The sequence below is a fragment of the Ptychodera flava genome, chromosome 17 (assembly GCF_041260155.1).
Source record: "Ptychodera flava strain L36383 chromosome 17, AS_Pfla_20210202, whole genome shotgun sequence".
Lineage (NCBI taxonomy): Eukaryota > Metazoa > Hemichordata > Enteropneusta > Ptychoderidae > Ptychodera > Ptychodera flava.
In genome coordinates, this window is record NC_091944.1 from 13,723,303 (window position 1) to 13,746,609 (window position 23,307).

The 23,307-nt window shown below is 37.7% G+C and overlaps 2 protein-coding genes across 19 annotated transcripts in view; one reads left to right on the top strand and one right to left on the bottom strand.

Annotated features, from left to right (window-relative positions):
- Nucleotides 1-835: 835 nt before the first annotated feature.
- On the top strand, nucleotides 836-17,642 carry LOC139115557 (Golgi-associated kinase 1B-like). Its single transcript, XM_070677788.1, has 5 exons — nucleotides 836-1,355; nucleotides 9,959-10,259; nucleotides 11,924-12,624; nucleotides 14,596-14,822; nucleotides 16,241-17,642. Exons 2-5 carry the CDS (start codon nucleotides 10,079-10,081, stop codon nucleotides 16,443-16,445), a joined length of 1,314 nt encoding a protein of 437 aa, XP_070533889.1. The 5' UTR covers nucleotides 836-1,355; nucleotides 9,959-10,078; the 3' UTR covers nucleotides 16,446-17,642.
- Nucleotides 17,118-23,307, bottom strand: part of LOC139115554 (protein scribble homolog) — a 106,912-nt gene continuing 100,722 nt past the window's right edge. For all 18 annotated transcript variants that reach the window (XM_070677785.1, XM_070677773.1, XM_070677787.1 and 15 more), the window contains 3 exons: nucleotides 23,016-23,149; nucleotides 22,458-22,529; nucleotides 17,118-21,474 (listed from right to left, as the gene is read on the bottom strand). In XM_070677785.1, coding sequence (XP_070533886.1) covers nucleotides 22,489-22,529; nucleotides 23,016-23,149 — 175 coding nt within the window. In that variant the 3' untranslated portion in view covers nucleotides 17,118-21,474; nucleotides 22,458-22,488. The remainder of the gene's footprint in view (nucleotides 21,475-22,457; nucleotides 22,530-23,015; nucleotides 23,150-23,307) is intronic.

Consider the following 23,307-nt stretch of genomic DNA (forward strand, 5'->3'; position numbering starts at 1 on the left):
GCCCAGCCACGTGATATCTAGAACACTAAGTCATATCTGACCTCAACTTGCCCAGCCACGTAATATCTAGAACACTAAGTCATATCTGACCTCAACTTGCCTAGCCACGTGATATCTAGAACACTAAGTCATATCTGACCTCAACTTGCCCAGCCACGACTTTAAAGCTGTCCACTGAACATACATTTGATACGCTCGTGGTTATAAACAATGAAAATATGCAAGTTCAAACTCTCCTGTTATCGTCTTGCGGTTAGATGAAACAAAGCCATAGATATCACTGCTGCAAGAGAATACAGGTATATTTGAAGCTAGTTGCACTGATTTTAGTCTCTGCATTTATTGTATATGTTTGTTTAATGTCCAGACAGCTGCAAAGCAAAGAATACATGGGAGAGGTCAGAAAGGGTCGAGCATTTGTAGTCCGGGCAAAATGCATTAATCATTATGAAATATAACTATTGGTGATATAGATCCTTTTAGTATTCTATAGGGGTTTAGCTTCCTTTCCGCTCGGTAATCGTTGAAAATCCCTTAATGCACGGTTCAGCGGGGTCGAGTTTCTTTCCTCTCATGCAGAGTACTGGGAAAGTCAAACTAGGCACAACCGTTAATAGACCTATACACAACAGGTGCTTGGGTGAATAGTCTGGTCGTTCGCGCGGGCTATTGAAAGCGCCCCTGCAACCCTCCTCGTCGCCCCCTTGTTGTATACAATTGACAGAACTGGTGATCAAGTCACTGTATGCGCACCTTTGTAAATGCAACGTCATATTAATCACAGCTCAGCCTTGAGTGGCTGTACCCTCAAAATCATCCAGGCACCAGCCTAAATGATGCCCTCCTAAAGTCAGACTCTAGTGACCGAACTTTGAATCGATTTCTGATCGATCTCGATCTCTCTTTAAAATCTGGCGTCGTACCTTCGGATTGAAACAACATAACTTCGGATCCGCTCAACCTATCTGCGAACCTAACTAGGGATCTTATCAACCTATCTTCGGATCGCCGCAACCAAATTCCTAAAATGTGGACCTAACCAAAGAATGTGCGAGCATATTTTATATTGGCGTAGACAGCGCGGCAGCGTCACTACCTGATATGCTTCCGCGTATGTTACAGCTAGTGCCTAATAAAGAAGGTAGGGCCTACACCTTGACTGTTTCTGGTCGAAATGGAATAGAACCTAGCATTACTTGGATTCCAATGCTACGTCAAGTCTATCAAGAGTGGGGTAATAAGACCTTCTATATAGTGTCAGAACACAACATTTAGTAACTGAATGCTTCACTTCACAAAAGGTGTTTTCTACAGTACGTGTAGAAGGACGCGCAACGTTTGAATACGAACCAAAGGTAAGTCGATTTAAGTTAAGGCCGGTTCACTGAGTCCGATGTGATCAATTTTTCCGTATTGGTCTCTGACCAGACGATATACAACAAAAATTTACTTTTAGGCAAAATTTCAATGTCCGACGAATTATTATTTCGTTCCGGGGATTCAAAAATTCAATGTTCATCCCTTTCAGAATTTCTTGATCTCATGTAAAACCTGATAAACATGATACAGAATGCTTAGTTTGAATGGTAACGCATGACCCTGTATGGAAAGCCATGACTGGCTTATGTGATCTAACATCATGTTGTCTTTGGTGTTATCATGTTGTGAAGTGCATTTAATATATCGTTTATGTATGTATGTATGTATGTATGTATGTATGTATGTATGTATGTATGTATGTAGTGTATGTATGTATGTATGTATGTATGTATGTATGTATGTATGTATGTATGTATGTATGTATGTATGTATGTATGTATGTATGTATGTATGTATGTATGTATGTATGTATGTATGTATGTATGTATGTATGTATATATGTATGTATGTATGTATGTATGTATGTATGTATATATGTATGTATGTATGTATGTATGTATGTATGTATGTATGTATGTATGTATGTATGTATGTACGTACGTATGTATGTATGTATGTATGTATTATGATTCATGATAATTGTATATTGAAGGTAGGGCTTTGTGGCGTGACACACTGGTAGAAAGACAGGCATAAGAGCATAATGCGAAAATATCAATAATCCAAAACTCAGTACTTGCTATCAAATAACTAAAAGAGCTTCTCGTATATTACATGGTTAAAAACAGTGTTTGGGATTTTTTTACTTAGCAAACCACATTAAATACTTGAAGCAAGAATAGCGGAGTTTCCAATAGTTTACATATTCATACATACACTTTTACATGTTATTACTTCTATATAGTAAAATCTTTACGACTTGCACGATTTTGATCTCGTGTCTTATTTTGCCCCGTTCTCACAGTATAGCTCGCAGATGGACGTCATTTTTGGGCTCCAGGTTCTCTACGATTTTAGGAATACGATGGTATAGAAATTTTGTGATAAAAATCCCGAAATTTGACTAAAATTGCGATTCTTTAAACTCTCGTTTCAGTCTTGCCAGACAGATGAAAGTTTAAAATTTCCATCAGTCGTCGATACCCCTTTTCGAAGTACCGGTCGTGAATGGTTGATTCCAGTGACCTTTGCAAAACAAAATTGAAGTTGATAACCTCTAATTAGTATGTCATTAAAGGTATACTGTCACCTGTTCCAATTTTGCCAGTTACCATAGAAAGAGAAAATCTAACCAATCACAGATTTTAAGCGGGTGGCCGCTTTTTAAAAACAGCGCTGTCACATGGGCATTTTCAATACAAGGAACGCCCCTTTGACCATATATGGGCATATTTAGATTACAGGTGACTGTATACCTTTAAATTTTTAACATTTTCATGAGCCAATTTCTTCAATTTTCGGCAAAATTTGCACTTGTCGCTATTTTTTAACTCTATCCGTCGAGCGGGTCAGTGACGCCCTTCCATTTACTGGCTGACACCATTTTCGAACGCCGTCGATTCGTGAGCCCCGTCGCTTTACCCTATGCACTTCTGTGGTTTTATGATGCCGAAGGAAACAAAATGGTCTAAAAAGGCACACTTGGATTAATTAACCTCTGAGATACGTACAATATTGTATGTTTATCATTAATTCGCAGTTTGAATAAAGAATTACTTACGCCTAACGACGAAAACTAATAAAACTCAACATTTTACGAGTGTATCGGTGTGTAGCCCCCTGGCATGGAAAAACCATAGTCATCGAACTCTCAAGTAGAGTTTGCGCGGGGTACATTTGCAGACGGACGAGCGGGAAGTTTCCGTACTCTGCGCGCCAAAAACATGACAATCACAAATTTACTGACCCGATGACCTGCTGAGGTCAGGTGTTCAGCATGACCGTGGCAAGCGAAGGAAGGGCCGCAGTGGGCGGCGGGGATACATACGCACAGTTCTGCAGTGGTACAATAAGCCGACCTTCCCTTCGCGTGCCGGCTTTCATACGACTACTGAAGTTGAAAAATTCTGAGACGAAATGTATTACTATCCAATGTGATTATTCCGTAATGTTTGCATTTTTCACAAAGATATTTTCTAACCCTTGTTGACTGGTCATGTACAGTACACGTGTACCGTAGGATGTACGCGTTTATTATATTTTCATGCATGTGAAATGAACTTATATTGATCCTTAGAGTCTCTGGCGATCACCACAGGTGGGTGCAGTGTTGCTTGGATAGTCGATCGAAAGTCAATCGAAAGTGTGAGGCCGAAGGTATTGGTGTTTACACCAGTCATTAGTGGTAGGCTATCAAGTTCGATAAAATCCATTCATCGGTTTATTGCCTGTATTTTCAGCTGAATTTATATATATCAGGATATCCTGTACTATTTCTTTCGGTTTTTGTAAAAAATCTTGCGAGTTATAAATGGCGAAAATAGCTTTTCCGGGGTAAGTGACCACAAAGCTAGCACATATGTAAAAGTCATCCTTGGTGAACTTCCCCTTTAAACAATACCCGTTGCCACTCTATCTATCTTTCTCTATGGCATAACAGACTTTCAATTTGCAAACATCCACATATCTCTGATGTAAAGCTGCAACTTAATTATGCAATTCGTGGCTGGTACGATGCATTTTATGCAAGTATATGAGTCGGTGCCTACCTTCAAAAACACACTGACCCCTCCCCTATCGAACATTTCAAAAACATGGTGACCCGCCATCACCAATGTTAAAAACAGGGTGACCCCATGGATCCATCGACCCCCTTCCCCCAGGTTGAAGAAACTGACCAGCCCCTAAAGGAAAATTCAGAAGCGTATTGCACTCCACTTCTAGGCAATCGCTTGTGTAATATTTCTCACGAATCGACTGACTGTGATCGACGCAACGAAACAAAATGTCTAATTTTTAGCGAGGGATTTCAACGATGTACCGATTGCCCATGGTCTGAAATATACGAAAACAGACACATATCTACCACACATTTTGGTAAAACGAAATGAAGCACTAAAACAAAAGTCAAAATAGACATATTCCCTGAGAATTGTCTCGGGCTGTACCGAACACTCAATCGATGATATGATCCTTCCCGACTTTAATGTGCATGTCGACGGTGGCATGGGTATATAACTTACGCGTACTTCCGTTGAAATGGAGCACGTCATTTTCATCATTTGTTACCACTGAAAAAAGGAGGGTTATTTGGTCGGAACCTTTTTGACTGATACCTCAGTGGGCTATATTTAATTCCATCAGCTGGGGTAAACATGGCTCGGACCGTATAAAACATGTAAATTTGAATGATCATGATTTGCACTTTCGTGACATTTACAAAAATATGGGTCAACTGATCGCTAGGGAACATGCTTTTGAAACATATGCGTTCTCTGACTAAAAACTAGAACAATTTTGCTCTTCATTTTCAACTCAAGTTTAGTCGCTATAACTTCACACACATGCTATGCAACATTCAATGACAACGAAAGCCTGAAACATGGCAAAATTATGGGATTCTGGGACCAAACACGGCACGTCCGATCATAGCGTGACTTTTTACATTTGCGTAAACTTACGATAATCATGCTTTTCTAGGGGGGCGTTCCTGTTTATTAAAGGTAGGGGACTCGATCATCGGGATCAAGTTTGCTCAAGTATGTAAGAGCATTATGGAGGTGTCATAGCCTTTTGTTTTCCATTGAAAGTGTAATCTAGTAAGTGGCAAGACAATCTGACGCCTGACACAGGCCTTTAAGCCTGCGTTCGCAGACACAAACACCAAACACTGAAGATTTTGATTAGTTTTCGTGGTCAATGTCCCAACGATAAAAGAATTGTAGCATTTATTGTCTTTTGCATCTTTATTGCTATTGGTGAATTCAGTAGAGTCTCTGTCGATTGCGAACCCTCAACGTGCGACACCTACTAGCGAAGACATCAGTGCTAAAAACCACACAATGGCTAATTCAAAGATGTGGCCGCCGTATATTATATGTCAAGTATTTAAATTTCTACTGCCCTTAGAGGTGACGTCAAAAGTTAAATGCCAGATAAAAAAACTTAATCCTTTTAGTTCGGGGCTGGGGTTTGACCCAAAAAGTTTGTATCCGACAAATCAGTTTAAGGTAAAATTGTCGGGGGAATGAATAGAGATTTTTCAACACGAGCATGACCACTCCTGCCCTGGTTGGCGTAAACAATTCAGGCTGTTGGCCTCTGAACGGAGAAACCCGGACTTTATTGTTATTGTTATTGTTAATTCATTAATAAACTTCAAGTATGTTGTTAATATTGTTGTATTTACACTGGATGAAAAACAAAAATATAGTGAGTTCCCAGTGTTAAAGGTGCATTAATTAGTTCTATTTATTTTACCCCTAAATTGACTGTTCTTTTGCTTCGTTTACAAAAAGAGCCTGGAGAGGGGTTGTAAGGGTTGGGAGAAACTTTTGACGTCGCCCCTTAACATTCGATTCTCCATTAACATCTATTTGCAATGTATGTCAGAGAGTCACTGCAGATTTCATTGGAATCGATGTTGGCCAGTCTGTCTGTCCGTCTATGTATCTGTCTCAGTCTACATGTATGTATGTATGTATGTATGTATGTATGTATGTATGTATGTATGTATGTATGTATGTATGTATGTATGTATGTATGTATGTATGTATGTATGTATGTATGTATGTATGTATGTATGTATGTATGTATGTATGTATGTATGTATGTATGTATTGTGTATGTATGTGTACAGAGTAAGTATACCATATGGATCACGATTCCTTTAAAATATTTTAAACCCCTACAAAATTTACTTATTGTGAAAAAGCTCGCAGCCTCACATTACGGACGGTCCTCATGGTATGAACGTGAGACAAACTGTAGGCAAATATTAACCTTTCCGGCGATATAAAAGGTCAGGATATCTTGTAATGTAAATAAAAATTAGATTATTTGGTACAAAAGAGATGGAGCAGGAGGGCATAGAAGTGTGGAACCAAGATACAGAAGATATTGTGATATACTTATATGCCAACTGCTGCTGTGAATCTGTTTTACTGTGTTTGGTAGGAAATTTCACACTGAACGGCTAGACATTAACAGAACCACTGATTTGCTCAATATGAAATGAACAACCATGATATTAGTGAACTGTCGGGTGCCACAATTTTAAAATGTGTCTTAAACATCGCCCAACAACCTCTGCAACACTCGAGGTCACGTTCATGTAACACCAATCTTGGCCTCTAGGAAAAGGAAATTTTGTGATTGTCTGATAGAGGGCTTTTTGTTTCTTTTGTCGCTTTCATTTTTTTAACTTGGAGTCAAAGACGTTGCTCTCAACAAAGTTGAGATTGTTCTGTAGTCTTGTGACCTCTTCGCTTTTTGTAACAATGTCGAAATTTGAATCGTTCTTTATGAAAAAAGTAAGCCTTGTAGTGCTTTATTGCGCCCTAAAACATCTCGAAATGCACAAATATTCAAAAAGGCTTTCTATTGCCAGTTTATAAAAACATAAATCATAGGCATACAGGATATGTTCACTTAGTGTTCAATATATGTAAAGAAAAGGGCGAAGACCGTCAAAGTGTAGAAGACACAGCAAATTTACAAAAACAATCATCAAAATGTGGATGCAGACACTGGCTTTTTAAAACTGGGATTATAATTCTTCAACATTTTGCGTCAATTATTTACAGGAGCATCAATTCATCTGAACATCCTTGTATCATCAAATTGCCCCGTAAGTCATGAGTATTCGGTACTACATGTACTAAAAAGTTCTTAGAAAGTTTGAAAATTAGTGCAGTCACGTGGACACGGGTTTCCAAAAGCACCATTCCTTGGGGTTCCGGTTCTCTGTAGGGTCCTGGTTCAACTAGAGCACTCTGATCGTACAAAATATATTTGAGGGATAGACATCGCACTCTCACGATTTGACCAACTTCTGACTGTTTTTATACAATATATTACTTACGATATTGATGAGATGCTTTTTTAAAATTATTTTGTTATCAACCGCCTCTCAGTGTATAAGACCGCGTATCGGATACGATGTTCATATTATATACATATATAATAAGTATGATCAACTGGAGTAAAGAGTCATTTACAATATTTTCCCTCGGTTTTCAATATGACGAGGCAACTAGGAATTATTGGCATCGTTTCAATGGCTGTTAAAACAGCTCTGAATTTCAAATATTTCAACTTTAAGGTAGCAAAATGACTGGTTAATCCTCACCTTCAATCCTTGAGGAGGCACCGCGGGGCGGTGGTTAGGGTACCGAACTCACTATAGGAGATGGTGAGTTCGAGACCCGGGAGGTCCAGAGTAACGGACTCACTGTCAGAAGATGGTGAGTTCCAGACTCTCGCACGGCGTCGTTCCTCTGAGAAAGGCACTTTACTCCTCATTGCTCCATTAGGTAGTATGTTATGGGTACCTCACCCTGTAATTTGGTTCGCCTTTTAGTTGAGTAATAAAATAAAATAAAATAAATACTATACGACGCAACCTTTCTACTAAAAGTTCATATACTGATTTGCACGAACAAGATGTGTAAACACGAGAAACTATCAAATTCCCACGGCGATGCTACATCATAGCGTGTGTTCTGTCGCTAGATCCAGATGTTATCAAAGGTTATCTGCTACCCAATGATCGATTGTCCAGATTGGTTTATAAAGAAATAAACCAATCAGAGACAACTTTATGAAAACGCTGCATGTTAAATTGAAGCAAAGTGGTGCGAAGTATACGCTTGGGTCAAAACGATAGTAGGCCTACCAAGCCATATTAAATTTACATCATAGTGACTGCCATAAGTTCCATGGTGACAAACTCGATATATCAAACACAAACAGCTCAGGTAGACATAAGTACCGGCACATAAAATAAAGTCAAATCCGTAGAAGAAAAATATGTGGACCTCCGGTAAAGACAACAGACAAGTAATGTCAGGTGTTTCGAAAACAGTAAGCACATTCTGGCCCTACACGTGGCACCCGCCATTTATCAACCTGTAAGTCAAAGCAGGAAGTGGTCTTAATGTAGTATGCACCTCTAAAGTGAAAGACTTAAACTTTTGCTCTAACTTTCCTCAAGGAATCTTTCAATCATTCTCTTTCAAAATCATGAATAAATATAGGGGGTCACCGTGCAAATTTGGGTAATAGAGAAACAAATTACCAAAGATTTACCGCTATTAGAAATTCAAAATGGCTGCCATCCCTGGTTTAACTCTATGGAGAAAAATAATTTTTTTTGAATTTAGAAAAACTAAGCCGGTGAAAACCCCCATGTGTGGTATATCAGAAGAGAATTGTAAAATTTTGAGAGTCCGAATGTCTGTCCCCGAGGTGCGTTGTACCTTAATCTACCTGTAGACAACTGTCACCGATGTCATCAGTGATCATTTGTTTAAGTGATTCATCATACTTATCTGTCAGTCCCTTACACCTGCCAAAAAGCGTAGAGACAAGCCTTTTACTTGAGTAACCCTTATTTGCAAGCTTGCAAGAGAGATGGTTGTGTCTCTCCACAAAATCGATATATGAACTACATGCCCCATCATAACGAATAGACCGGGAAATGTGTACTCCACAGGACGAAGACAGTGGAATATTGCTATGTAGGCGAGGAAAATCGATGACAGTAAAGTTGAAATCATCTCCCTTGTCATACAGCCTTGTAGAAAGCTGGTCGTTAGAGTCAAATTCAAGGAAACATCTAGATAAGAAGCCGATGAATCTGATTCTGTAGTTTCTTTAATCTCTAATTTAGGTGCGTTATGATCCTATTTAGTATTACATACATGTTGGCTAGGGGAACGAAGATGGTCAGATGGACTAGACTGACAATGTGCGGGAAATTAAACGTGTCCAAGGGCATTTTCAATCCCTCTCCAGAAGCTAGCCTTTATGTTTTTCGTTATTCGACATTCGTGCATTTCACTGTCCAACACTAGTACATGTGTTTCACCATGTTGATAATTTATGATCTTCAGATTTTATAAAGAAATGGGATATGCGTATACATGCTGTGGAAAATGGCGTCTCTTCTGCTTCCACCGTGAGAAAAGTCAAAACTTTAATGATTGATCTATTGGCGTATGGACTAAACGAAGAGCCTAAATGCGAAGTAATGTTAAAGATTTATCGTGTTTGGAATGGACACTATCATTAAATCTTAAATTCATTGGGGTTGTGGGTTATGGGTATTTAGAAGTACTCGACCTCCACGAAAAGAGGTGTTTCACCTATGGAGTTATCGAGTTTAAATATAGATTTAAAAAAATCTACTAATGTAGCGACCTTCTGGTTGTTGATCTTACATGTTGTATTTTAGGTAAAGTTGTTCTAACAAAGTTTAACGGTAGGTTGAAAATGTCCATCATGAGCTATAAGTGGTTTAATGTGCTACAATCTCAGAAAGACTAGTCGCAAAACTCTACACAACGAAAAGAGTTGACCGATGGGATGTAATTTTGGATCAGTGTGAGACTGAATAGTTTCTGATCTCTCTTCGCAGGGCCCATTTGTTCATCACCTGGTCATTTTCAAGTCACACTCAATTCCCTTGACAGGCCACCCGGTCCATTGATTGTGAACGCTACTTGACCATTTGCTCCAGGATACGTCACAAGTAGAGATGACAAGACGCCATTTTCTGCTGGTCTTCTTGTTGTGCTGTGCCCTCACGACAACTGCAGTACTGTACAGTTACATACACTATTTTGCAAGCACGGGGAATGTCGCCTTCATCGTCAACATTCGCGGCCTGCTGAATTTCCAAAACCAGTCGTCTAAATTTATCACGACCTTTTGGCACAGTAAGTTTCGGTAAATGTGTGATATCTAACACAATCTAACATCAACATAATGTGTCTATCACGAAGTATTGTTTGACGATATGTTTCCACTAGGTCAATAAGGTGTATGATAGAACCTTTTATGTTTACATATAGCAGAAGATACATCATATTCTCCTAACGGAAGTTTTGTTTGGTGACCGTTAACATTACGATTACAGGTGAACTTTTATATTAATTTCTATACAGTGCACTAAAAGATTGACAGCAGTATTCTTCGGGTCTGAGAATGATGTTAGGTTTATTATAAATAGTTAGAATGCCGAATCTGCGATTGTTACATTTTTTGCCTTTTTCATTTATTTAGTTGATCAGACAATCCTGACAGTTGCGTGTCCTCCTACAAAAAACAAAAACAAAACATGATTGTTTGGTGGTTGCTAAGGACATGACAAGAGTGGTCATGCATATTTACATTTCCTTTTGTGTATTTACTGGACATCATTTTTAAGATGATTTGAAATTTAATTGCTTGTATAGGGCATGCTATGATTGCCGGGCATTCTTAGTATTTTAGCAAATTTGCTAGCCTATATAATTATCACCATCTACACTCTCATCAAAACTTTTGAACAATTATTAAATTTTAGAAATGCTGCGGGTTGTTAAGGGGCGTGGTCATGGTTGCTAGGCATATTTTTGTCTTATTTTGGTCAGCATATTTCCCAAATTTAATGTTATTACTTATTGGGTTAGTATTACATATACGGTTAAGTTAATTTTATTACGTATTGAGTTGGTGTTACATATTGTAATTACATATCGGGTTAGTATTACACATTGTGTTAAGTGTTATTACATATTTGGTCGGTATTACATATTGGGTTAATTATTACATATTAAGGTGATAAAACATTTACGGAAAATTCAGGGAATGTGAGATATAACTCATTTCACTCCTTACAGGAATGTATCGTATAGTCAAATAGATTGTATGTGCAACAATTCCTTTCAGATCATGCTCTTTTCTCTTCAAATGGTGAAAAGAGGTCGATCTGAAAGGAGTTGTTGCATATACAATCTATTTGACCATACGATACATTCCTGTGAGGAGTCAATTGAGTTATATCTCACCTTTCCCTGAATTTCAATTTACATCAGACTTTTGCAAAGACTGAAGCAAAACCCAAAGGAACTGAATTTTATAAACCTGCCAACATGACAAAGTCAAGCATTGAAAGCGTAATATTTGTTCCCAAAAGACACATTTCTTTAAACGTTTTTGTCGTGAAAGTTTTGCAAAGGTCAGCGTAATGGTATTCAAACAAGATATGTTATCAATAATCTTTGTTGGTACAAAACGCATCGTGTGACAATAAATCCAATGCCCTGGGCGTGAAATGTTGTCTCTCAGAATGGTGGAGAATCCGATTACACGATGGGTAATAAGCTTCAAACATTAATCTGCAAGCGGGTCAGAATGGTGAGAAATCAAGTTACTGACGTTCCGACAGACAGACAGACAGGCAGGCAGGCAGGCAGGCAGGCAGACAGGCAGGCAGACACATTTACAGAGAAATTTGAAAGCTAAGACTTCAATAAAAATGTCTCAAGCAATGGTAAGAATTTACGATAACGTTCACAACCACGCCGTTTTCCGTCACTGAGTCGATGATTTCTTGCAGGTAAGCATGGTGAAAACTCAACAGATAAACGCGACCAGGACCATAGTAAGTCGTCATTGTCACAAGTCAACATGACACTAAAAAATTGGTGGGAACTGATGTCTGAAGAAGAATTTTTAAGTTTTGTAAAGGGACTGAAGAACGAGGAACTTCGGTTTGGTGAACATTATCCGAAATGGTTTAGTCGTGCCGATGTTGTGCGAATGGAGATGCTGTCTACATCGAAAATCAGTAAACTCCACAATGCAAAATTCAAAGAAGAATTGCGACAACTGATCTTCGACGACGGTAGAAGTGGTCCAATCAAAGATTTCAAATCATGCACAGAGCAGTGTGCCATTCAAAAGCGTGTCGATGATTGGTTCGAGATCTTCGCTTTCCATATAGATCGAGTTTTGGGGCTAAATCGCTCGCTCCCCGCCATCGGAAAAATTCTGAAGCCAGCGATGTTTCCTCCTAAAGACCGCCGATTTATTGATGGAAAACTTCGACCCCTCATCTGGTGGGATCCCAAACTTATACATGGCGGGAAATATAAACTACAAAATTCATTTGGTTTGACTTTCCAAGACTACCAAATGGATTTGAAGTACAGATGTAACTCACTAGACGAGTTAAAACAAAACAAGACTTATCGCTGTAAAACTCCAGTTAAATATATTGAGTGGAGCAAACTTACTATATTTGACTTTCTTCTTCAGGTGAGCAGTGGAAAGTTTCTTCAGTATTTTTCTTCGGGAATGTTCCCACCTTCTCTTACTGTCGTCTTCAAAGTTGTTAGCTAAATGTTCTTCCCATATCTGTTTGTGTGTATTCGTGTTTTCATACGAAAGTTCGATATATACAATTAACACCAGATTAATTTTTTCGATAGTATACGCCTTCAAACATCTTAAAATTTGGTCAAAACTTCTGTGAGAAAAGAATAGCAATCAGAGCTCACCATGCAAATGCAGGTACTTTAGAAATAGACTGCATATAATTAACCTATATTTGAAATTTACAACCCTGTTAACTTTTCGGAGAAAGACTAAATTATCGATTTCACTAAAACAAGACTTAACTCAAATACTCGAGTAGCTTTAAAATGAGCCCAAATAAGCAGGAGACCGACAAAACTACCATGTTAAAATTTTGAGTCCACTTCGGAATGTTCGTCCCACGGAGCATTACACATTCATCATTAGATAGAAATGTAAATCTTGGAACATTTATAACTGGTTAAATTCGGTGTATGTAGCTTTTTTGTAAAAATATCAAGGTCATTACTTCAGATTATGGTGGGTAACGGGAGCGCAATACAGTGATTTCAATATTCGTGGCAGAGAAAATATCAATCATATGGATCGATCACGCTAAAGAGCATGTGTGTTCCAAATTGTCCGACACCAACAAATGAGATTCGAATAAACTCCGCCTGTATTTTCGTCTTCGCAGCTGAAAATTGAGAGTATGGTGAACCAAATAACAATCGCAATAAGCCAGACGTTTAACTACGCCTTCCATTATATGACACTGAGAAAGACGTTCGCCGTTTGCACTTAAACGTACCCTAAACGAAAACTATGCACTGTATTAGAAGGACAATTATAGCGACATAAAATGTTCTGACCAGCGTTGACATTGAAAATTTGAATTTACATGGGAGCTTTGTACAACCATGAAGCTACCCCTTTCAGCCCCAAATGAAGACCTTAACATTTACTCAGTCTTTTCTTTAGGAAACGTTACATCATTCCCTTTCAAAATCAAGAATCACAAAATACTGATTATTTGCAAATTTTACTTCTAGAGAAACAAATGACCAAACAACATTCGGAATTTAAAATGGCCATCGTGCTTTTGTTAACTCTAAGGAAAAAATTAAAAATTTCGCTTTTCAAAGAGCAAAGACGTGGAAAGTGCAAGTATTCCAATAGCTTCAAAATGAACCCTCAAAAGCGGTACAGCGTAAAGGTATTGTGTAAATTTTAGAGACCGAATATCGGTACCAGAGGCGCATTTTACTTTTACTTTTTACTTTGCAAGGACGATATTTGAACCAATTTCAAGTTTGAAGAGATCTTAAGGTAGTATGCGCCTCGACAGTGAAAGACTTAAACTTTAGCTCAAACTTTCCTCAATGAAGCTTTAAACCATTCTCTTACAAAATCAACAATAAAAATTGGGGGTCACCGTGCGAAGTTTGGCACAAGCGAAACAAATTATCCAACATTTTGCGATATTTGAAATTCAAAATGGCCGCCATCTCTGTATTAACTCTATGGGGGAAATGAACTTTTCGATTTTCGAAAAACTAAGACGGTGAAAGTTTTTCTTTCTCCAAGAGCTTTAAAAAGAGCCCCCACAAGTGGTAGATCAGCAAGGAATTGTAGAAATGAGAATCCGAATATATGTCCCCGAGGCGTGTTCTACTTTAATTGTATACAACTTTCCGGCGCCAAACACGTTCTTTTCATATATTTTTGTCTCTATAATTAGTAATATTGTGGAATGACCTCACAATGCCACGCCTCTACACCAAGGCGCATTGCAATTGAGGTTATGTTCATACTTATCTATTATAGAGGGCACTCTGAGATAAGCACGTAATAACTGCCATATTTAGGAACAATGGTCCCGCTAGACTTCAGGTGTATCCAATTCTCACAACAGAATTTACTCATTTCTAGAACACGGACCGTTTGGACCGCAGTTGCTGTGGATATGACGTAGACCAGGGTGAAAGTTGCATGAAGAAGCGTTCGCCTGATAAATGCGCCAATGAGAGCAAGGCACTTATGTTGCATCTTTTCACCCGCAAGGGGAACCGTTCGCGACTTGTATTCATCGATAACGTGTTCAACCGGAACCGGACCTTCGATCATTTAAATTATCGACTTCTGCAGGGAATACGAGAGTGAGTTTTAAGTTTTGTTGAAAATAAGCTCTATTTGCTGTAACTTTTACCCAACATGTATTTTGTGTGCTATGAGTAAAATACTGTTTCTTGTTCTACTCCTGGAATCATGTCAACCACAGTCCCTCTATCCACCTGTGTGTCAACCTTGTTGACACAGCCTGTAGATGTATAGTACGTAATGCCATTGTCGACAACTGGCGTTTTGACTAAGTCCGGACTTGATATAACATGCCAACATTAAGATTGCACATTGTGCATTGTGCACAATACATCGTAAAAAATTCAGGGATGGAATAAGAATCTGAACTTGATTTTAAAATGTGGCAAAATTGCTTATATATTACCAAAAGTTACATGTATTGTCCCTTTAAGAGAACATTTGTTTGTTTGTTTATTGTTTGTTGGTTTGGTTGGTTTACGATCCAAGGGTCCATAATTCGTGAAAGCCCTCTACAAATTGTTTGGTGAGCTACATCCCCATGCAACGGGAGTGTGGTGCATTCATAAAGAAGACAACCATAATTCCTTTACGATTTTGTGTGCCTCCGTTTGTCAGTCAACCGTATTGATGTGCGTATCTAAACGACAGTGGGTCAGTTCTTATATGTAAATCTAGTTTTACAGTTGTTCTGTTGATGAAGTGACATCCTGGAAGTCAGAACATACAAGGAGATTATACGTCATTTAGCACTTTTTGCACCATGCTCTTAAAAGTCATACCTATACACCTCGTGTCCGTCCAAAGGGACAAAACACAGGTGTAAATGATATATTATGGTGTCTGCAATTATTGGAGAAAAGTCCCTTTAAGTTTGAATCTCCTGTAAAACTTCAATTTTCTTTAATAGTAGAGCGGGTACTTTCCAGCTCTTGTCTGTGCATATCTTCTTCAATAACCTTCTTATAAAGCACACCACTTTGTTTCACAAAAAGTTGACAAAATTTTAACAGCTTTCTGACACAAACTAGTGGTAGGAATGATCAAAGGTCTTGTCTACGGCAATATCTATTGAATTTTAATCGCTGTCAATATCTGGCTGTTCAAAAAGACAAATAGAGTTTTGCTTCTGAACTGTTGTTTGTCTCGGAACAAATATGTTCAGATTGTGTGCAATCCTTTGGATCGGAGTGGGCCCTCACAAGAGTGACTTCGGCCAGATTTATTATATCGCTTCGAAAAGTATATTTATTTATCTATCAATTGTCTATATTTACATAAGATAAAATCTATATAATGCATAGGTATGAACAAGATATACCAATGTATGTTCAAGATCATCGAAGGTAAAACGTCACAATATTATTCTGAATCTCGTAAAACTGAACAAGCTAGATACTGCCGTAGCTATATGGATTCGAATAGTTATGAAGCTGTTTTGTTTATTTATCTTCCTTGTTCATTGTTTACCTGACAGAGTACCAGAAGGCCCTATCAACGTCATAAAGTCTGGTAAACTAGGCGATAGGCTGAAAGAGTCGCTTCGTGTCGACGTGGGATTTTGGAAGTCGCTTGGAGGGGAAAGTAACGCAACTGCACTGGTTGACATCATCGAGAGGCGAGCAAAAATGTTGCTGAAGCACATCGAGGAGCACAACATTGCTGTTGTACCAGATTACTGAGGGCGCTGTCTTGAACAACGAAAATATGAACTTTGGGGACTTGGAACCATTGTAGCTAGCTAGTTATGATGAAATTTACTGGACAACCAATCTCAAAATTCGCCCCGTGTGTCACAATGGCATTATGGTTGGAATGAATGCTTTATATGCTAATGTATTTCTTTCTAGATTTCAAATGACTGCGATCTATACTATTGAATGGTGTAGCTGTGTATATCGTTGTCAAGTTTTATGAAGCAAAACCTTCCTTGAAGCTGTGTGCGCTTTATTTTGAAACTGGGAAAGACGTTATGCATTTGCATAAGCATTTACTCCAACCATAATGCCATTGTGACACACTGGGACCACTTTGAGGTTGGTTGTCCAGTGCATTTCATCATAACTAGCCAGCTACACCATTCAATAGCGTACAACGGCTGATAAATTTACATGCAATTACTAAAAGGCCACGTGATTTGACTGCTTTGTGCAACTACAGCATCTTTGCTGTTTTTTGTGTATGCAAACTTGCCATTTCTGCCCATGATTCAACATCGAGTGTACATTGCCAGACGATATTTTTGGATTCGTAGATAGACTGAAAAGCATGGTTCGATTTCAACATGAGCGTGATTGCACACTATATGACATCATCAAATAATACAATCAAACAATCTCACATACAAAGGTCGATTCTGAGAAAATCATATTTTTTATTGTTTGGCTTGGATTACAACTGTAAAATACATTGGTGTACAGTCAGTCTTTTTAGCAAAACAAACCTGGAAACATATGGAGGAAAAGGGACTACACTTTTGTAAATTCGTTTGCTATTTGTGCACGTAAAGTTACAAAATATCACTTGATATATTATGAATATCAATATTTTTGGCGGAATACCCCTATTTTTGACACCAAACATGGATAAATAACATCTGTACATTTCTTGAAACTACAGAATGTAAATAAAAAAGAAAACAACAATTTGGCAGAATTTCCATGTCTGTTCTTGCTCGACAAAAATCAACATACTATTGTTATTACATGGGCATAATTACTTGATCTCAGTGTTAGGTTTAATAAGACCTTTCACTACAGTCACATGTACATTTTCGGGGCCGTGAACACTGCACACACAAGCCTCAATTAAAGTCATTGTGTTTAGAGATGATCTCATTTCGATTATCGCAAATAAATTTGCACTACATATGTGCCACAGTAATGCTGTGGAAATTGGATGCATACTTTTTTGAAACAGCTCATCACAGTTTGTTTGCCGATATTAAAAAACCTGTAAGCCACTGAGTGCCTCGAGGGCTATTTTTGAACTTTGGCCAAGTACTTGAGATTTTCTTGGACTTCTGATTTTGGCAAGACTGTTGATCACCGACTTCACAACAATTCGAACTGAAATTCAGCAATAAAGGGCACCCTAAGATGAGCAGACATCTACCATATGAAGGATGACCCCACAACACTAAACTTTAGTCTAAGGTTTGCCTTGGTATAAACTACTCCTTTAAGACAAATTATTTGAAGAGCGATGTTTAGACAAAGAAGTGCAACATGTAACTATGGTGATAACATTAAGTTGCTGTACAATCCCCTGGTATCTGGTCTTGAACATAATAAGTATTATCCTGTTAAAGTAATCATAAGTTCAACCTACATTGCTTATTTCCAGCATCTTTTGAACATGTTACTGTTTGGACCAATAATCAATATTTGACCTTGCAACAAGGTTCTGACAGCATGAAACAGAGAAAACAATATTGGACAACTAAGGTCAAGGTCAAGTGAATTTCTTTAGTTCAACAGAATGTGTTGCTGGCACTCTTTTAAAGGGACAGAAGCAGTAACTTTCGATGATATTTTTATCAATTTTGTTTTGAATGCTTTGACTGTCAAATTAAGTTCTTATTTTACTCCCAAAAGTGTGTTGAAACCCGCTATTCAGCTTGTCAACACAGAGTGTATACATGAGAGGGCAAATGCTATTGTTTACATTTGGATTTTAGTCAGACTAAAAGGCACTTGTCAACAACAACAACAACGATGTGCCTACACATGGTACAGGCTAAGTTGACAAGCTGGAATGCTGCACATCTTAACATACTTTATGGAACAACAAGAAACTCTAGTTAAATAGAAAACAAAAAAGGAAAAATATATCAGTTACAGCAACTGCCCTTTCTGAGCAAGTTAGTATGGATGTATTTGAAAACTAATAAACATATGGCATGACAGAGTAATACGCCTATAGTCTTTTAACAACTCTGTAGGACTCTAAATCAGAACAAAAACAATTCTTTGGAGTGTGTCCACAAGCTTTCTCGTCTCCAATTTGCTCCTTCTCTGTATAATTTCAAGATCAAATAGTAACTGTTGCCAATTCTAATGAAATTGGATATTTAAAACATGACAAAAATATCACCACTTTAAAACCAGGGGTAATCATGAATGAAGATCGCATATTTTGCGGAAAAATGATCTTTAACTTGCTGTGATTCGAACATGTAAAAAGTTGCCATATTCCCTAGCCGTACAGTTTGAAATCCAAAAACGCATAACAGACATAGACTGTCAACATCCGCTTGTATAGTTTTGGCCCATTGTATTCACTTTGAGGTAGTGCAAAAACACACAAGTTCTATAACGTAGAACGGGCACTCTGCCATTTGAAGACTGACTACATACAGCACTCCCTCACAAGATCATCTGTCCTATATGATCAGTTATGTCAATACAAGCAGAGCTGGGACTAAGGAATGTCAACAGACACATACTACTGGTATAATTGGAATGGAAGAACCGTTGACAAAGCATATTTACATCCAGTGTTCATGGCAGAAATCCTTTGAAGAGGTAAGGTTTAACATTTATTTACAGCTACAAATGAAATATTATTTTTTCAATCTTTCTTTTAGTTTATAAACATCTGTCTACAGCTCTGGGGGAACCTTGAAAGGAAAGAACTTTCACATAATTTTGGATGCAAATCTCTCAAAACTGTGGTTAATGTTGCATTGACTGTAAAAACTTTACATTCTTGTCACAATTTAACTCCTTGAAACCATCCCCCTTTACCCTGGCATAAGTAACATATTAATTGTGTCAAGATGTCCATAGAACGGTTCAAATCACTGACCTGTCCCTCATTCAGGCTGCAATTAATATCAAACCATGTTCAGTTTCCTACATTGATACCTCAGCTGTGTCACTACCTTGACATAAACAATTCTTGATGTTTTTCTGTCCTTTTCTCTCTCTGCAGCTACCTTCTCTCACATATGATCCTTCATTCACAGCAATCGGGGTTTGCTGGTTGACTAAAAGAGTATGAGCCCTCTCCTGAGGCATTGATGTGTGCGTGATACAAAACATATTACACAGTGCAAATGTAACTTCTATGTGATATTACCTGTTGTTGATCATATTCAATTGGAGCTTCATTATATTTTTTGAATTGTATTTCAAATGTCTATTCTTCCTTAGCAATATCAACAAACGTGAAACAGCTACTCTTGACAATGTTAATATTGAAAAGTTAGATTGTTTTATAATAACCGGTAAGATATCTAATATAAGCAGAAGAAAAAAATATTAATGCTTTATTTCTTGACTAAAATATCTGACTATTTGTATTAATTTTTGTGTGAACTTTGACAATTAAAATGATACATTTTGATTGGTTACTACTGGGACTGTACCAACCGATCAGAGCCTAATTTTTACACATGGAAATACTGCCAACTGACCAAAGCCTTGCTGTATGTGTCAGGCTTTTATACATTAAGGAAATAAATGCATACTGAAGGAAAGGTCTATAAAAGCCATTAAAATATTACACAAACATGATTTCTGTGCCTCAAGCTTTTTGGGGAATATTTCACGGAGATTAATCTTCAGAATACACTAAAACTAGATCATTAAAATATCTGAGGAACTGGGACTGATTTCATGAGAATTAAAGACACTGACAGCAGTAAAAAAAAAGTACAGTTGCACTACTTATTTATAATCGTTTGACACTGAGAGCGGTAAAAATTCACAGATAATGGATTCGTTGTGTAATCCCTGGAGAAAAAGAGCATAATAGTTTGAATAAACAGATCCCTTCCTCATCATAAAATTTATTAGAAAACTATGCAGTGTCCTGTTGAAGGAATTTGAAAATTATAATACTGTAAAAATTAGTCTTGTTTCCTTTTGAGAATTACAATTGCTTTACACCACCTATGACCTTTAACCCTTCACCTTAGATTACAACATTTTCTATGGGAATGGTTTGAATTAAAAATTGAAATACATAATAGCTACAATACCTACACACAGGAGAATTTTTTTCATGTAAACTTCAGTAGCCCATCTGTACAAATTACATTTCAAACTAGGTTGAAAAAATGCACAAATGAGAACAGACTTCCTTGTACATAATTTACAAACGTGAATTTTTCACAGAACCACTGAGCCAGTTACTATGCCCTCTCTTGGACTACCAAAGTCTGATACAAAAATATTCATTTTCAAAGCCAAGTAAACAATACCACTTGTAAAACGACTAATAATATCTACAGATAAATCAAGGATTGTGATTGGTTCTTTGTAGCTGCCAATCACAACAACAGCAGGAACATGATTGGTTAGAGAAACAAGTCAATCGCATTCCGAGGTTTTCATATTTGCACAAGAAAGTGGCAATGTTCGTTCCATTCAAATATGAATGATAATAATGGTAGTCACTTTAATAATGTCCAAGGCAAATATTTTTTACAACAGTGAAAATCAGCATATCCCCAATATGGCCCCGGAATCTGAATATGCTACAAATTTCGAACAAATTAGCATACAAATGGGATATGCCTGCACAACTCTGCTGCAGACTTAAAAACTAATATTTTTTTAAGGAAAATTACAGGGATTTGTTCAGAATACAAACAATGGGACATCACGCCAGCATCTTCTTTGATCATCTTCTAAGCCTTGATGATACGAACAGTGTGCTTTGGGATCTCTGCTGGACAAACTTACTAGCCAGTGAATTAACTATCTGTAGTAGGGGAAATAAACAACACAAGAATTATTAAAATCATGATGTCTTCCTTCAAATGATAAAGATCACTTACTTTAGGCACTAATTTCTAGACATTAATTCACTTGTCAAAGATGTGAGGCACATATACAGTGTTTTCTCCAAAATGGGTGATTGCTGGAATCCCCACCTACTTAAACAAAGTCCTCCATTAAAACACACAAATGTGTGACATTTCGCACCTCTGTCATGAGGTTTGAGATATTGATTTACCAGGAGTACTAGTATGTACACCACCGTGATTACTGGTACTGTCTATGGTGAAACATCACATAGTTGATTTAACCCACTATCTGTAGCCACAGTACAGTGATACAAGCTACCTATCTGCAGAAGGATGTGATAAAACTGAAAGACTATCAACTAGAGTTTGCCTCCAGATTACAAAACAGTGTTTGATCTTATATGAATGAAGTGTGAATGATTTATGTAGGCTGCTAGTTTATTCAACATATACAGATAAAGAAACAGGAGTGTCTGTTATTTGATATTTGATCAATGCTATAACCTTAATTCGCTAATACTCTGAAAATTCTTAATTTGCATAACTTAGCATAATTTATCATAGGTCCCCTCAATCAGAACCAATCCCCCATGTTAAAGCAGAGAGTGACATCCTACCCTTGTGGGAGAAACCTGGAGAACACACTGCACATATACAAGCTTCATTTACTTGTTGAGTACTTGTTATTTCTACATACTTTGTAGGGTAGACAAAGCAATGGTTCTCGCTGAACATGGTGGAAAAATACTGAAAAAACCAATTCATTGTAGTTGCAATTACTAGGGCTACAGCAACACAACAGCTTTGGTGATGACCATGAAGTTGTTCCATAACAAGAACTTCATACAACCTCTTTCTTGATCAGCAGAGAAACTCAAACTCTGTGGAGTAACTTGGGGGTGAAAGGTCAACTTGTCAATAGAAACAGCCCACCTACCGCTACACTTGGAATTTTCAATTCTTCATTTTCAACTTGGACTTGTACAATTTTCTGCGCTCCCCTTGCCATCTGTTGAGAAATTGGGAGTTTATCATAGATCACTTGCACTCATGTGTTGCATCCTTATGGTCTCTTAGGTTTAACCTGTTCATCCCAAATGCCCTGTCAACACCAACAATGGTCTTAGGTCAAACCATGGAGGTAAACAGATTAAGCCACAGAGTCCCCTCAAAATTACCCCCTTCACCACCGTGGTTTAACCCTCTGAGTGCTGTATTTTTTCCCGCCCAAATTTTAGTGCAACATTTTACCAATTTTTATGAACTTTTTTGTAATTTTTTAGATAATTTTGGACCAAATGAACACAACATTTCATTGGCCAGAGTTTTTTTTCAAAATTTTGACAAAATGTAAGGGCAACAAAAATCGACTTTGGCGCTCAAAGGGTTAAACAAATCCTATTGATTTCTATGGTAAAGTTGGACCTCTAGAGAGGGAAATGGGGGTACAAGAGTTAATCATACTTTCAGCAGCCAACACTGATAGAAATCTCACCTGAATTGAGACTTTCAAGCTGTTTCCTTTCTCCTATGCTGTTCAAACTAGACTGGCTACTCTTTCTGAAAAGTTCTTGTGATCTCTCAATCACCATCTGAGCTTTGAGGGCGTCTTCTTCGAGTGACTTCATTCTGTTGAAAAGAGATTTACGGCAGCAACATTTGTCAATTACAGTGGTCTAATGACTCAGAGTAAATTTTCAATGGATGAGCTGTCAACACCCTTTATAGATGTAGTTTGCCATGAGCACACTGTGGTTGATACCTCCTCCTCTGAAAGGAATGAAGTG